The sequence below is a fragment of the Drosophila bipectinata genome, chromosome XR (assembly GCF_030179905.1).
Source record: "Drosophila bipectinata strain 14024-0381.07 chromosome XR, DbipHiC1v2, whole genome shotgun sequence".
Classification (NCBI taxonomy): Eukaryota; Metazoa; Arthropoda; class Insecta; order Diptera; family Drosophilidae; genus Drosophila; species Drosophila bipectinata.
This window is the reverse complement of record NC_091735.1, coordinates 10,045,001-10,057,764: the sequence shown is the minus strand read 5'-3', so window position 1 is coordinate 10,057,764 and position 12,764 is coordinate 10,045,001. Positions and strand designations below refer to the sequence as shown.

The following is a 12,764-nucleotide window of genomic DNA, read 5'->3' as shown; positions in this document are numbered from 1 at the left end:
AAATGCTTGTCACCGCTTGGCCGATCACGGGAATGCGTTATAACACTCAGGACAGTTGTTGAAGTGATGTGGTGTGTAACGAGCGTTTATTCTAAAAGACAATTGTTCTTAACTAGAGCTGTAAACAATTCAATCTTTTAATCGATGTAATCGATCTTTTTGGATGGGCGAAAGAATCGATTCTTTTTTTAGGGAATCGATGCATCGAAAAGTTTGGTCACCTTACAAAAAAATTTTCAGGATAAATGTAAGTAACCGAAAAAATTATTTTAAAGTGATAAAACTTATGTAAACTTATTTTTGTTGGCAAAGGTAAATTTTCTATTTTCCTTACCACGTCTTAAGCAAAAAATGCTTTTTTCCTGGAAAAACATTTTTTTTTCAGTTTTCGATTTTAAATCGATTTAATCGATCTTTTCAAGAATTGAATCGAAAATAATCGATTCTCAAAAGGTAGAATTGTTTACAGCTCTATTCTTAACCTGATACATAATTACTTATCCTACATACCGCAGTTTCTCTTCCCCTTTCTGTGATGGCGCAAATCGATGTGTTTTATCCGCCAAATATTGTGTTCCTTTTTACCCGATTTTAGTGCGACCAAATAACCTAAACTAAATACTAGACTTCATAAAAATCCTGACTATCGATAGCCTAATCCGTTCCGCGACATCCCCACCCCCGTGAAGCAGCCGCATTCACCACGTCCAGGACAGCTACCTTCGAAGCGGGACGCATAGTCGTCTTGGCTCGATCGGTAGTCCGCACCGCTGCTCGACGAGGTACTCCATCCTTCCCGGTGAACACCTCTTCCACGACGCATCGTTTCCATTCCCTTCGTGGTAATGCTGGATCGCAGATGAATACCAGGTCTCCTCGACGGATGGGCTCGACGCGCTTGCACCATTTCTCCCTGCGCACAAGAGTTGGCAGGTACTTATGCACCCAACGCTTCCAAAAGCGATCGCGCATCATCCTTGCTATGCGCCACTGCTTCCTAGTAGCGGATCTCACGGGCTCCTGTCCATCATCCTTGGGGAGATCTGGGATATCCGATGCTCCTTTCAAATCGTTAGGCGTCAGTGGAGCCTCCTGGTCCACCGTCACCGGTAGATGAGTGAGCGGACGAGAGTTTACGATGCTCTCCGCCTCAATCAGCAGGTTCTCCAGTACATGCTCCTTGGGCGCGAGCTTCTTCATTGTGTGCGCCATCACCTTCTTCACGCACTGCACCATCCTCTCCCAGGCACCACCTTCAGCTGGGTTCGCCGGGCAGTTGAAGATCCATTCGACTCCCTTAGACGACAGCTCGCCCTGGATCTGTGCAGGCTCGAACACTTCGCTGAAACTCTTGGCCTCGCGGTCGGCTCCAACGAAGTTCTTCCCATTGTCGCTCCTTATCCTGACCACTGGTCCACGGCGGCTCATGAAGTTCCTCATGGCGATTATGCAGGAGTCGGTGGACAAATCGTGAGCCATCTCCAAGTGGATAGCCCTCGTGGTCAGGCACGTAAACAGTGCCACCCACCTCTTCTCTGTGCGACGTCCAATTGTCACAAGGAGCGGCCCAAAGTAGTCCAGGCCAGTAGACTTAAATGGCCATCCGTTGGCCTCTAGCCGATCCGCAGGCAGGGGGCCAATCTCGGGCTATGTGGGTCGTGCCTTCCGCAGCTTGCAAACGTTGCATTTGCTCACCACCCTCCGTAGCAGTCTCCGCAAGCTCGTTATCCAGAACTTGCTCCGAATCGATCGCCTCCGTGTTTTGGTGGCACATCTTTTCGTGGTGTTGCTGCACGATCATCTCTGCCAGCGCATCCTCGTGAGACAGTACGATCGGCCGACGTGCGTTGTATGGCACACACGTCGCGTCGTCGATCTTTCCACTGGCTCTCAATACTCCGTCCTCGTCAAGGTATGGGGACAGTCCGTGCAGTCGGCTGTCCTTGGCGACGTTTCCTTGGCTGTCCTCAGCAAACGCTTCTCGCTGCGACTGCCGTATCAATGCGCGCTCTGCTTCAGCGCACTCGATCGCGGTCAATCCGTAGACCTCTTCATCGCGACGTATACCACGGCATCGTCGAACAAATCTGAGCGCCCACGCAGTCGTCCTCACCGATTATAGCTGGAGAACCTCTGCAGGGATATAAAGTTTACCGTGACCAAGGCAAACTTACATTTCATATCCTCGTCGTCGGTCGTCGGAGGAATCCAGTCCTCGCTCGATCTCGGCCAGCTCTCCTCTGGTCCTCATAGAAACGGCGGTCTGCTTAGCCATCGCGAACCGATGCTCAGGTCCACGGCCTTGCGCAGCCTTGTCGCGTCATCCGCCACGTTTTCGGCGGACGGGATCCATCTCCACTGGGACGCCTCTGTCGATTCCAAAATCTCCGCCACCCGGTTTCCGACGAACTGTTTGTATCTCCGGTGGGTGTTGCTTATCCAGTGCAACACAGTCTTGGAGTCCGTCCATAGCGCACAGCTGCTGATCGCCACACCGTGCTCCTGCTTGACGGTGTCTATCAATCTCGTGCCCAATACCGCTGCTTGGAGTTCCAGTGGCGGGATCGGCATGGTCCTCATCGGGGCGCATATCGTTTTGGAGCTTATGAAGTGCGCCTGCACGTCTCCGTTCTCGTACGTGGCCCGCCAGTAGGCCGCTGCTGCGAACGCCGATTGACTGGAGTCCACGAAGATGTGCAGCTGTAGCGTCCGCACTCGTCCGCCGCCAAAGTAGTGGCGCGGGCATCGGAACTCCTGGATCCGACTCATCCCTTGCCGCCAATCCTCGAAGGCTGCGGCCAATTCATCCGGTAGCGGCTCGTCCCAGTTGACTCCTCTCCGCCAAATCTCCCTCAGCAGCAGTTTGGCAGTCACCATGTAGCAGCTCAGGAACCCAATCGGGTCAAACGTAGACATCACCAGGCTTAGGAACTCCCTCTTGGTAGGGACTCGTTCCCCCGTCATCACGTTCCTCGGGACTCGATGGTACTTGACGCCGAACTTGAACTCATCGGTAGCCGGTTGCCAGTACATCCCAAGCACCTTCTCCTCAGCTTCGGTCTATCCGACGCTGGCGATGGGCTCAAGTGGGTTCAGCGCTCTGACCACACTTGCCGAACTGGAGGTAAATCGGCACAAATCAAAACCTGCTTCAGCGTGAATTTCTCTCACCCGTGTCGAGATGGCGATAGCTTCGTCCTCGCTGGCGAAACTGTCGACGTAGTCATCCACGTAGTGGTATTCGTTGATGGCCAGGGCTGCTCACGGGTCCATGTTGCTATACCGCAAGGCATTCACGGTCTTCACGTAGTCCGCCGAACATGGTGAGCAGGCCGCTCCGAACGTCATTACTGCCATCTCGTATACGTCCGGCTCTCGCTAGTCGTCTCCGTCTCTCCACAGAAACCTCTGGGCGCATCTGTCCTTCGGCTGCATCAGTACCTGATGAAACGTCTCCTTGATGTCTGCACAAACTCCAACCGCTCCTTCCCGAAAATGGAAGAGCACTGCTGGGAGGGGCTTGTAGCGCTGTGGGCCTTTCAGTAGCGCTGAATTCAAAGACACACCGTCCACCTTGGCAGCCGCATCGAAAACCAGCCGGATTTTCCCAGGCTTGTTCGGGTTTTCCACTCCGAAGTGCGGCAGGTATCACACTTTGCCCACCTCAAACCTCTTCCTTCCTGGAGTCGTCGTGCGTATCCCTTCTTGACATAATCGTCCATTATCCGGATGTAAGCCGACGCGAAGTCCACATCGCGCTTCATTTTACGCTCTATGTTGACGAGCCTCCTGAGGGCCATGCTGTAGCTCTCCGGCAATCTCACTTTGTCGTCCTTCCATAGCAGCCCGGTCTCGTATCTCTGGCCTACACGTTTGGTCGTCTTCTCCAGGGTGCTCAGGGCCCGTGCGTCGCCGCTATCTCCGACTGACGGCTCCAGGTCCACTCTGCCAGCTGCGACTGGCTGCACCGGCTTCGCTCCAAAATTCTCGGTCTCGAAGTAGTCGCTGACCATCTTCTCCAGAAGATCATCCTGGGGCACGGCTAGGAGGCACGAACTCAGAAGCGGCGAGCTCGGCTTTCCGTTCACCGGTCCATATACCACCCATCCAAGTGCGGTGTCTGCTGCAAACGGCCTCCCAGATCCATAACTTTTGGTTCTGAAGGGTACTCCTAAATGCGCATGATCCAGTCCAATTAGGATCCTCGGCGTCGCATTGTTGTACGGCATCACTGGCAGACGCGTGTTCGCCTTCACTGCTTGTACATCCTCCTGACGCAGGCTCTGCATCGGAAGGTTTAGATTGGCCACTCCGTACACATTTTTCAGCCCATGGCGCTTTGGTTTGCCCGCTGCGCTGATCTGCAGGCTGACCACCTTCGTGTGCTCTTTGGCGGATTTTCCACCAAACCATTGCACATTCAGCTGTCGACTCTCGCCTTTCAGGTTCAGGCTGCGGATGAGTTCGTCGTCGATGAGTGTGACAGACGATCCTTCATCCAGCAGTGCGTACGTGTCGACCTTCGTATTCTCGCCGTACAGCGTCAAGGGTAGAATCCTGAACAGCAGGTGGCATCCAATTGAGTCGATGTTGAGGTTTCGGTGCGGCAACTCCTGGCGATCGTACGCCGATCACCCTTCATCCCGCTCACGTCGCGCGTCTACAACTGCGGCCGACGTAGGATGGTTCCTTTCGCTGGAATCCACTGACCGTGGCACTCCCCTCCGATTGTTGCCGTCTCTGTACGGCTGTCGGTCCTGATCCCTCCTGTGGCCCCCATCTGCGACTGGCGGCCGTTTGGATCGTTTAGGTACTTCGTGGAGCAGGTGGTGATGCCTCATCTGGCATCCGAGGACGTTGCATCCGCGGCTCTTCCTGCAGAACCGGGACATGTGTCCGGGCTCCAGGCACGAGAAGCACAGTCGTTGCTTCCTCGCGGACTCGATCCGTGTCGTTGTAGAGGCGCTGATGAAGTCCTTGCAGTCCCTGACCTGGTGCTGTCCCTCGCATATAGGGCAGCATCTGGGGCGGTCGACATATCGCTCCTCCTCGCGAACACTATTCGCGTGCAGAATCCTTCGTTTCGGTTGTTCCCTGGCTCCGGCGTCCGTGACACACCAGTTTGGCGAATTCATGGAGCCACTCGCTCAGGTGCGCCACCGTCGGATACGGCTGTATCGTGGCCGCGTGCCTTGCCCAGTCCAACCTCTTGCTTAGCGGCAACTTGGCTATCAGCTCCTCCATTAGGGTTGGGTTGGCTAGGTGCTGGCTGCCGGTCGCGGTCGACTGCAGGAACGCTGACAGGTTGCTAACCTTCGTCGTGAACGGCTTGATCCTCGCGATGTTGGCCTCCTGAATCGGCTGCACTTCGCGCACGCTCTCCAATTGGCTGCGGATCAGTTGCTCCGGGCGTCCATACCGGAATCGTAGCTGCTCCATAACAGCTTGTACGTTGCTGGGATGGATGAGCAACGACTTCACTGTTTCGCGAGCCTCTCCCTTCAGGGCTTTCACTAGCCTCTGGTTGTTCTCCAACTCGGTGCACTGGTAGGCTGCAGTTGTCTCCGTGAACGCACACAGGAATATTGGCCATTCCTCTGGCTGACCCTCGAAATCGGGAAGATCAGGTAGTCTGCGTGGCATCCATCCTTGTATGCTTGTCGTCGGCGCTCTATATGATATGGGCAATGGCGCAGGTACCTCTGGGTGAACATAACCTAGCACCGGCTGTGCTGCGGCGGTCACACAAGATGGCGGAGAATAGCGCAGTATTGTTGTTGTTGACACAGGTTGTCCGTTTGCCCAACGGCCGCCAAGCGTCGGCGCCAAATTCGCACTCCATTGTGGCGGCAAATTCGCACTCCATTGTGGCGGCAAATTTGCACTCACTTGTGCCGGCAACTGCAGCGATGGCGTCACTCCGAGATCCGTTTGCAGATTGTCCCTCATCTGCCTGGGCAGGTTTTCGCTCAAACTCTGCCGTGGCGCTACTCCATGATGTGGCAGCGTTCCACTCGAACATGGCGGTGTATTCGCTGCACCGCTCACTCCAACGCCGCGTGCCCCGATTCCAACGGGATCTCTGGCGGCGTCTGCTTGTCCTCCACTTGCTCTTGCCTTCGCCAGCTCCGACTCCAGACGTGCGATCCTTTCCATTAAGGTCGCCACTACAGTTGTGGAATCCGTAGTCTGCCCCGTCGCTTCGGGCTGCAGGTTACTTGCCGCTTTCCTGGCGGCTGTTCCACTTTCCTTCGGAGTCTGTGGCCTCTGCCGATCACCAGCCACACTCGCAGAGCTGGTCGCGGTGCCAGTTGCTGTGGCCGTGGTGGTCGCAGTTGCGAGAACGCCCGAGGCTTCCAGCCTGGGGCTCCGCCTGGGTGAGTGCTTCGTGGGCATCATCTTGCAGAGTGCGAATAAAAGAATTTGTCACCGCTTGGCCGATCACGGGAATGCCTTATAACACTCAGGACAGTTGTTGAAGTGATGTGGTGTGTAACGAGCGTTTTATTCTAAAAAACAATTGTTCTTAACCTGATACATAATTACTTATCCTACATACCGCAGTTTCTCTTCCCCTTTCTGTGATGGCGCAAACCGATGTGTTTTATCCGCCAAATATTGTGTTCCTTTTTACCCGATTTTAGTGCGACCAAATAACCTAAACTAAATACTAGACTTCATAAAAATACTGACTTCATAAAAATCCTGACTATCGATAGCCTAATCCGTTCCGCGACAATGCTTAATAGCCCATCCAGAATCCCTCTCCTGGAATTCACCGGCTTTTGCAATTAACATTTCGTTATCGTCATTTAAAATGTATTCGATGTCGTTATATGAGCTGACGTAAATTGCTTTATAGTTTTTTGAGAAATGTTTTGTTTCTTCTTGCATCTTATCAGCTTTTTCAGTTGGTTTTACATATTTCCCATGAACTGATAGACGCACTTTTATAGCTCTTAATTCGCTAAGTGCATATTTTATAATGTTTAAAAGATTATTTTTACATCCATTGTAAAATTCTTTTAAATCTAGATCGCGCACTTCGAATACTTTATACTTTTTTGTGTAAAAAGTATCACTTTGTGTTATAGGAAAAATGTTAGCATTTTGCCACACAAGTTTCCTTAATGCTGCTCTATGATTTGGAGAATGTAAATGAATTCTTTCCTCAACGAAAGCATAATTTTGCTTACAAACGGGACAAAAATTCATCTCAGCAATTGTGCGGTCTAGTCTAGCCCTTTTTGATGTTGATGGCTGTTCTTCAATATCCATGGGTTGCCCCTCTTGAGGGCTAGTTCCCTTGGGCACACCAGCCTTCCGTTTTACAGCTGATGATACGTTGAATATACTATGTTTTGCAGTAGTTCCTTGGATCCTGATTCCTTGGATTTTTGGTTGTTGATTTTCATCCTGTTTTTTGGACACCGTTGTTCGCGAACGATACAAAACTTTCGCCAAACCGTTGGCCTGAGATTTCTTGTTCATTTCCGAGAAGGCATTTCGCGGTCCTTCACATCGCTCATAATGAGTTATAAACTCATTCACACTAATAACTTTAGAGCACAAGTCACATGCCACTTTTGACTCCATTTTTATGTTTTTAGGTTTTTGTTTTTTATTTTTTGTAAAAAAGAAAAAGCGTAAAAATTGCTTTAACCGGCAAGGCAAGATTTATACTAAAAATTTGATTCTTAGCATAAACCTCAAAACCTATTGATCCTCGAAAACGGAAAACAGGTACTTGTGTTTGAATGTATTGGTATCATCAATACATGTACATGAGTTTACGCATGAAAACCACCCCAATTTTCCACCCATTTTTCCGGTTAATGAATCGGGAAAACCAATCAGAAGACTCGAAAGAAAAGATAACGCTGAGAGCCTAGAGCCTACAGTAGGGAGTAAATAGGCAATCGGCTGATTTCTTGCGTCATATCCGTGTATGCATGTATATGTTGGTGGGAACGTAAATCCACAATCCAATATACACTCACATATATATATAATCCTAAATAAAAAATACATATTGACCTTTCATCCGACCCTGACATAAATATGTCTCCTGCAAGAAAGTGATAAAAAGGGATCGCAGCAGGTCAATTGGTTCCTTTTTTTTCTTGACCCTTCAGGGTGGATTTTCACTTTTCTACGAAAAGGTTTTTTTGAGGTATACTTACTCCTTGTAAAATTCTATAATAGTATATATGTTATAAAATTAAATTTCTTTATATAAGTCCGAGTTAATTTAAAATTAATCAAAAAAGAATTGGAGTCAAAAATCACCTTATATAGGGTACCCGGGCATAGGGACCACGAGGGTAATTGCGCCGCCGACGAGCAAGAGCAGGTACTACCAATCCTCTCCTACCGGAGAAGGAACCAGTAGGTATCCCCTTAGCTACATGTAGGCTAAAATGCAGGGATCACTTTGACCGCGCATCACTGAGGAAATGGAGAAATCTCCAAAACTGCAGGAACTCCCGCAAAATATAGCCCATCCGATCTAGGATGAGGTCAATGATGCTTATCGCCCTGAATAGGCAGGACTGTAGTCTGGCGATCAAGGCCATTACGGGACATTGGTTAATAGGAACACACGCGGCTAGACTAGCGGTGCCACATTATGACTACTGCAGGAGCTGTGGGGACGAAGAAGAGGAAGAGACAGTCGCACACCTCCTGTGTCAATGCCCTGCGCTGGGGCGCATCCGACTCAAATTCTTGGGCGCAGCTATACTTACAGACCTTACAGACCTCGCGGAGGTCGCTCCACACAGACTCGTAGCTTTCATCCGTAAATCTGGATGGGACCGCGAGCCGCTTCAGGAAGGATAGAGCACCCTTGGGCACATAAGTAGTGGGAAGGGAGAGGTCCTCTTGTAGGAGCCCCAGCGGCTCAAGCGGATGGGGGTCAGAACCGGCCCTCATCGCCGCCTCAACCTAACCTAACCTAAAAGACGTGGATTGGGTCTTAACAAAACTCTTAGATGCAGGTATGAGAGTATCCCAAGAAAAGTCAAAGTTCTTTAAAAAGAGCGTTGAATGTTTGGGGTTCATAGTGTCGCAGGGGGACTCCGAACTTCACCCGAAAAGGTAGAAGCCATTAAGCATTTTCCCCCACTATAAACACGCTTCGACCTTAGATAATTTCTGGAGTTAGCAAGCGACAATCGCATGGCCCCTAACAAATATTCCAAAGTGAGAATATGGCAAAGTCAGCAAACATCAATCAAGAAAGATTGACATCAATATGAGCAAAGAACAGAGAGAAGCGTTTGACAAGCTGAGGGAAATTTTGGCATCAGAGGACGTTTTGCTGCCATACCCAGACTTTAAGAGGCCGTTTAATTCAACAACGGACGCGTCAGGTCTCGGACTTGGGGCGGTACTATCTCAAGATGGCCGCCCAATCACAATGATATCACGTAGCCTACGTGACAACGAAAAAAATTACGCAACCAACGAGCGAGAGCTCCTCGCCATTGTTTGGGCATTAAGAAACCTCCGAAATTACCTTTACGGAGTGAAAGATTTGCGGATCATCACAGATCACCAACCACTCACCTTTGCCGTCTCAGAAAAAAACCGAAAACCGAACGCGAAATTGAACCACTGGAAAGGGATTTTTGACGATTATGGAGCAAAGGTGATCTATAAACCGGGCAAAGAAAATTTCGTGGCGGACGCATTGTCTCGCCAGAACACAAAAGCCCTGAGGACGTTCCGGAATCAGATGTAGCCACCATTCATAGCGAACAGTCCCTGACATACACTATCGATACCACCGACAACCCAGAAAACTATTTCCGAAATTAAATAATAATTGAGGATGGAAAAATTTTTCAGATTCAGGAAACGTTCATCTTGTTTAAGAGCAAGGTAAGGCACATAATTAAAACCCCCAACCGGGAGAACCTGCTAAATGCATTACAGGAAGTGGTAAACGATGAAGTGGTAAACGCAATATATTGCACCCTACCAACCGTGGCATTTATCCAGCACCGACTAATAGAGTCCTTCCCTAGCACTTCCTTCAAGTTCACAAAAAGCTTCGTACTAGACATAACGGCCACGACCGAGCAGAAAGAAATCGTTATAGCAGAAAGCAACAGGGATTCTAAGGGATTATTTTTTCCCAAAAATGCTTCGTTTAGCAACAGAAATTACGTCGAACTGCAGAACCTGTTCCATGGCAAAATACAAACGCCATCCATCTAGGCAGGTAGCAGAAACAACTATACCTTCACCTGTGGGAGAGATCCTACACATTGATATTTTCTCAACAGACGGAACCCTTTTCCTTACATGCGTCGATAAATTCTCGAAATTCGCCACAGTGCAAACCACCGCATCGAGAGCTATTGTGGACATAAAAGCCCCTCTGTCAATATTACCATTTCCAATGCCCCGCCTCTACATAGCACCTCAAATGGTCAAGTAGAGATGTTTCATAGCGCTCTAGCTAAAATAGCCAGATGCCTGAAACTGGGACGTAATCTAAATGACACTGTAGAATTAATTCGTTTGGCGACTAACAAATATAATAATTCAATTCACTCAGTAGCTGATAAAAAACCAATGGATATTGTTCACTTAAAGTCCTCATGATTCGAGAAAAGAATAAGTAGGAAAAATCCAGAAGCCCAAGAAAGGGACTATTAAGTCGGCGAAAAAGTTGTTCTAAAAGCAAATAAGCGACTAGGAATCAATTCTTTTGTAATTAATTTAAAATTAATGATTAAGAACAAATAATTATGTAAAAAATAATTACCAAAATTTTAATTTTTAATAATTACCAAAATGTTCCTCCGAACATAGCGATGATAGCTTGATTCCTAGTCGCTTATTTGCTTTTAGAACAACTGTTTCGCCGACTTAATAGTCCCTTTCTTGGGCTTCTGGATTTTTCCTACTTATTCTTTTCTCGAATCATGAGGACTTTAAGTGAACAATATCCATTGGTTTTTTATCAGTTACTGAGTGAATTGAATTATTATATTTGTTAGTCGCCAAACGAATTAATTCTACAGTGTCATTTAGATTACGTCCCAGTTTCAGGCATCTGGCTATTTTAGCTAGAGCGCTATGAAACATCTTTACTTGACCATTTGAGGTGCTATGTAGAGGCGGGGCATTGGAAATGGTAATATTGACAGAGGGGCTTTTATGTCCACAATAGCTCTCGATGCGGTGGTTTGCACTGTGGCGAATTTCGAGAATTTATCGACGCATGTAAGGAAAAGGGTTCCGTCTGTTGAGAAAATATCAATGTGTAGGATCTCTCCCACAGGTGAAGGTATAGTTGTTTCTGCTACCTGCCTAGATGGATGGCGTTTGTATTTTGCCATGGAACAGGTTCTGCAGTTCGACGTAATTTCTGTTGCTAAACGAAGCATTTTTGGGAAAAAATAATCCCTTAGAATCCCTGTTGCTTTCTGCTATAACGATTTCTTTCTGCTCGGTCGTGGCCGTTATGTCTAGTACGAAGCTTTTTGTGAACTTGAAGGAAGTGCTAGGGAAGGACTCTATTAGTCGGTGCTGGATAAATGCCACGGTTGGTAGGGTGCAATATATTGCGTTTACCACTTCATCGTTTACCACTTCCTGTAATGCATTTAGCAGGTTCTCCCGGTTGGGGGTTCTAATTATGTGCCTTACCTTGCTCTTAAACAAGATGAACGTTTCCTGAATCTGAAAAATTTTTCCATCCTCAATTATTATTTAATTTCGGAAACAGTTTTCTGAGTTGTCGGTGGTATCGATAGTGTATGTCAGGGACTGTTCGCTATGAATGGTGGCTACATCTGATTCCGGAACGTCCTCAGGGCTTTTGTGTTCTGGCGAGACAATGCGTCCGCCACGAAATTTTCTTTGCCCGGTTTATAGATCACCTTTGCTCCATAATCGTCAAAAATCCCTTTCCAGTGGTTCAATTTCGCGTTCGGTTTTCGGTTTTTTTCTGAGACGGCAAAGGTGAGTGGTTGGTGATCTGTGATGATCCGCAAATCTTTCACTCCGTAAAGGTAATTTCGGAGGTTTCTTAATGCCCAAACAATGGCGAGGAGCTCTCGCTCGTTGGTTGCGTAATTTTTTTCGTTGTCACGTAGGCTACGTGATATCATTGTGATTGGGCGGCCATCTTGAGATAGTACCGCCCCAAGTCCGAGACCTGACGCGTCCGTTGTTGAATTAAACGGCCTCTTAAAGTCTGGGTATGGCAGCAAAACGTCCTCTGATGCCAAAATTTCCCTCAGCTTGTCAAACGCTTCTCTCTGTTCTTTGCTCATATTGATGTCAATCTTTCTTGATTGATGTTTGCTGACTTTGCCATATTCTCACTTTGGAATATTTGTTAGGGGCCTTGCGATTGTCGCTTGCTAACTCCAGAAATTATCTAAGGTCGAAGCGTGTTTATGGTGGGGGAAAATGCTTAATGGCTTCTACCTTTTCGGGTGAAGTTCGGAGTCCCCCTGCGACACTATGAACCCCAAATATTCAACGCTCTTTTTAAAGAACTTTGACTTTTCTTGGGATACTCTCATACCTGCATCTAAGAGTTTTGTTAAGACCCAATCCACGTCTTTTAGGTTAGGTTAGGTTGAGGCGGCGATGAGGGCCGGTTCTGACCCCCATCCGCTTGAGCCGCTGGGGCTCCTTGTGATACCGCACAGGCATGGATCCTAAAAGAGGACCTCTCCCTTCCCACTACTTATGTGCCCAAGGGTGCTCTATCCTTCCTGAAGCGGCTCGCGGTCCCA

The 12,764-nt window shown here is 48.4% G+C and overlaps 3 protein-coding genes across 3 annotated transcripts; all 3 read right to left on the bottom strand.

Moving 5' to 3' along the window:
* Positions 1-654: 654 nt before the first annotated feature.
* LOC138925618 (uncharacterized) lies at positions 655-1,801 on the bottom strand. The gene is made up of 2 exons (XM_070276466.1): positions 1,696-1,801; positions 655-1,613 (listed from the first exon to the last, which is right to left on the bottom strand). Exons 1-2 carry the CDS (start codon positions 1,799-1,801, stop codon positions 655-657), a joined length of 1,065 nt encoding a protein of 354 aa, XP_070132567.1.
* Positions 1,802-2,247: 446 nt separating this feature from the next.
* LOC138925617 (uncharacterized) lies at positions 2,248-3,033 on the bottom strand. Its single transcript, XM_070276465.1, has one exon. It carries the CDS (start codon positions 3,031-3,033, stop codon positions 2,248-2,250), a length of 786 nt encoding a protein of 261 aa, XP_070132566.1.
* Positions 3,034-3,060: 27 nt separating this feature from the next.
* On the bottom strand, positions 3,061-6,399 carry LOC138925616 (uncharacterized). Its single transcript, XM_070276464.1, has 4 exons — positions 5,144-6,399; positions 4,636-5,058; positions 3,671-4,557; positions 3,061-3,257 (listed from the first exon to the last, which is right to left on the bottom strand). Exons 1-4 carry the CDS (start codon positions 6,397-6,399, stop codon positions 3,061-3,063), a joined length of 2,763 nt encoding a protein of 920 aa, XP_070132565.1.
* Positions 6,400-12,764: the final 6,365 nt, after the last annotated feature.

Excerpts from the sequence above, each read along its gene's own strand:
- LOC138925618 (XM_070276466.1), bottom strand. The coding sequence starts at position 1,801 with ATGATCGTGCAGCAACACCACGAAAAGATGTGCCACCAAAACACGGAG. Across the intron at positions 1,614-1,695 it reads GGAGACTGCTACGGAGGGTG|AGGCCAACGGATGGCCATTT; the intron begins GTGAGCAAATGC and ends CGGATCGGCTAG.
- LOC138925617 (XM_070276465.1), bottom strand. The coding sequence starts at position 3,033 with ATGTACTGGCAACCGGCTACCGATGAGTTCAAGTTCGGCGTCAAGTAC.
- LOC138925616 (XM_070276464.1), bottom strand. The coding sequence starts at position 6,399 with ATGATGCCCACGAAGCACTCACCCAGGCGGAGCCCCAGGCTGGAAGCC. Across the intron at positions 5,059-5,143 it reads ACGGTGGCGCACCTGAGCGA|TGTTCGCGAGGAGGAGCGAT; the intron begins GTGGCTCCATGA and ends GCACGCGAATAG. Across the intron at positions 3,258-3,670 it reads ACGACTCCAGGAAGGAAGAG|CCCTGGCCATCAACGAATAC; the intron begins GTTTGAGGTGGG and ends ACCCGTGAGCAG.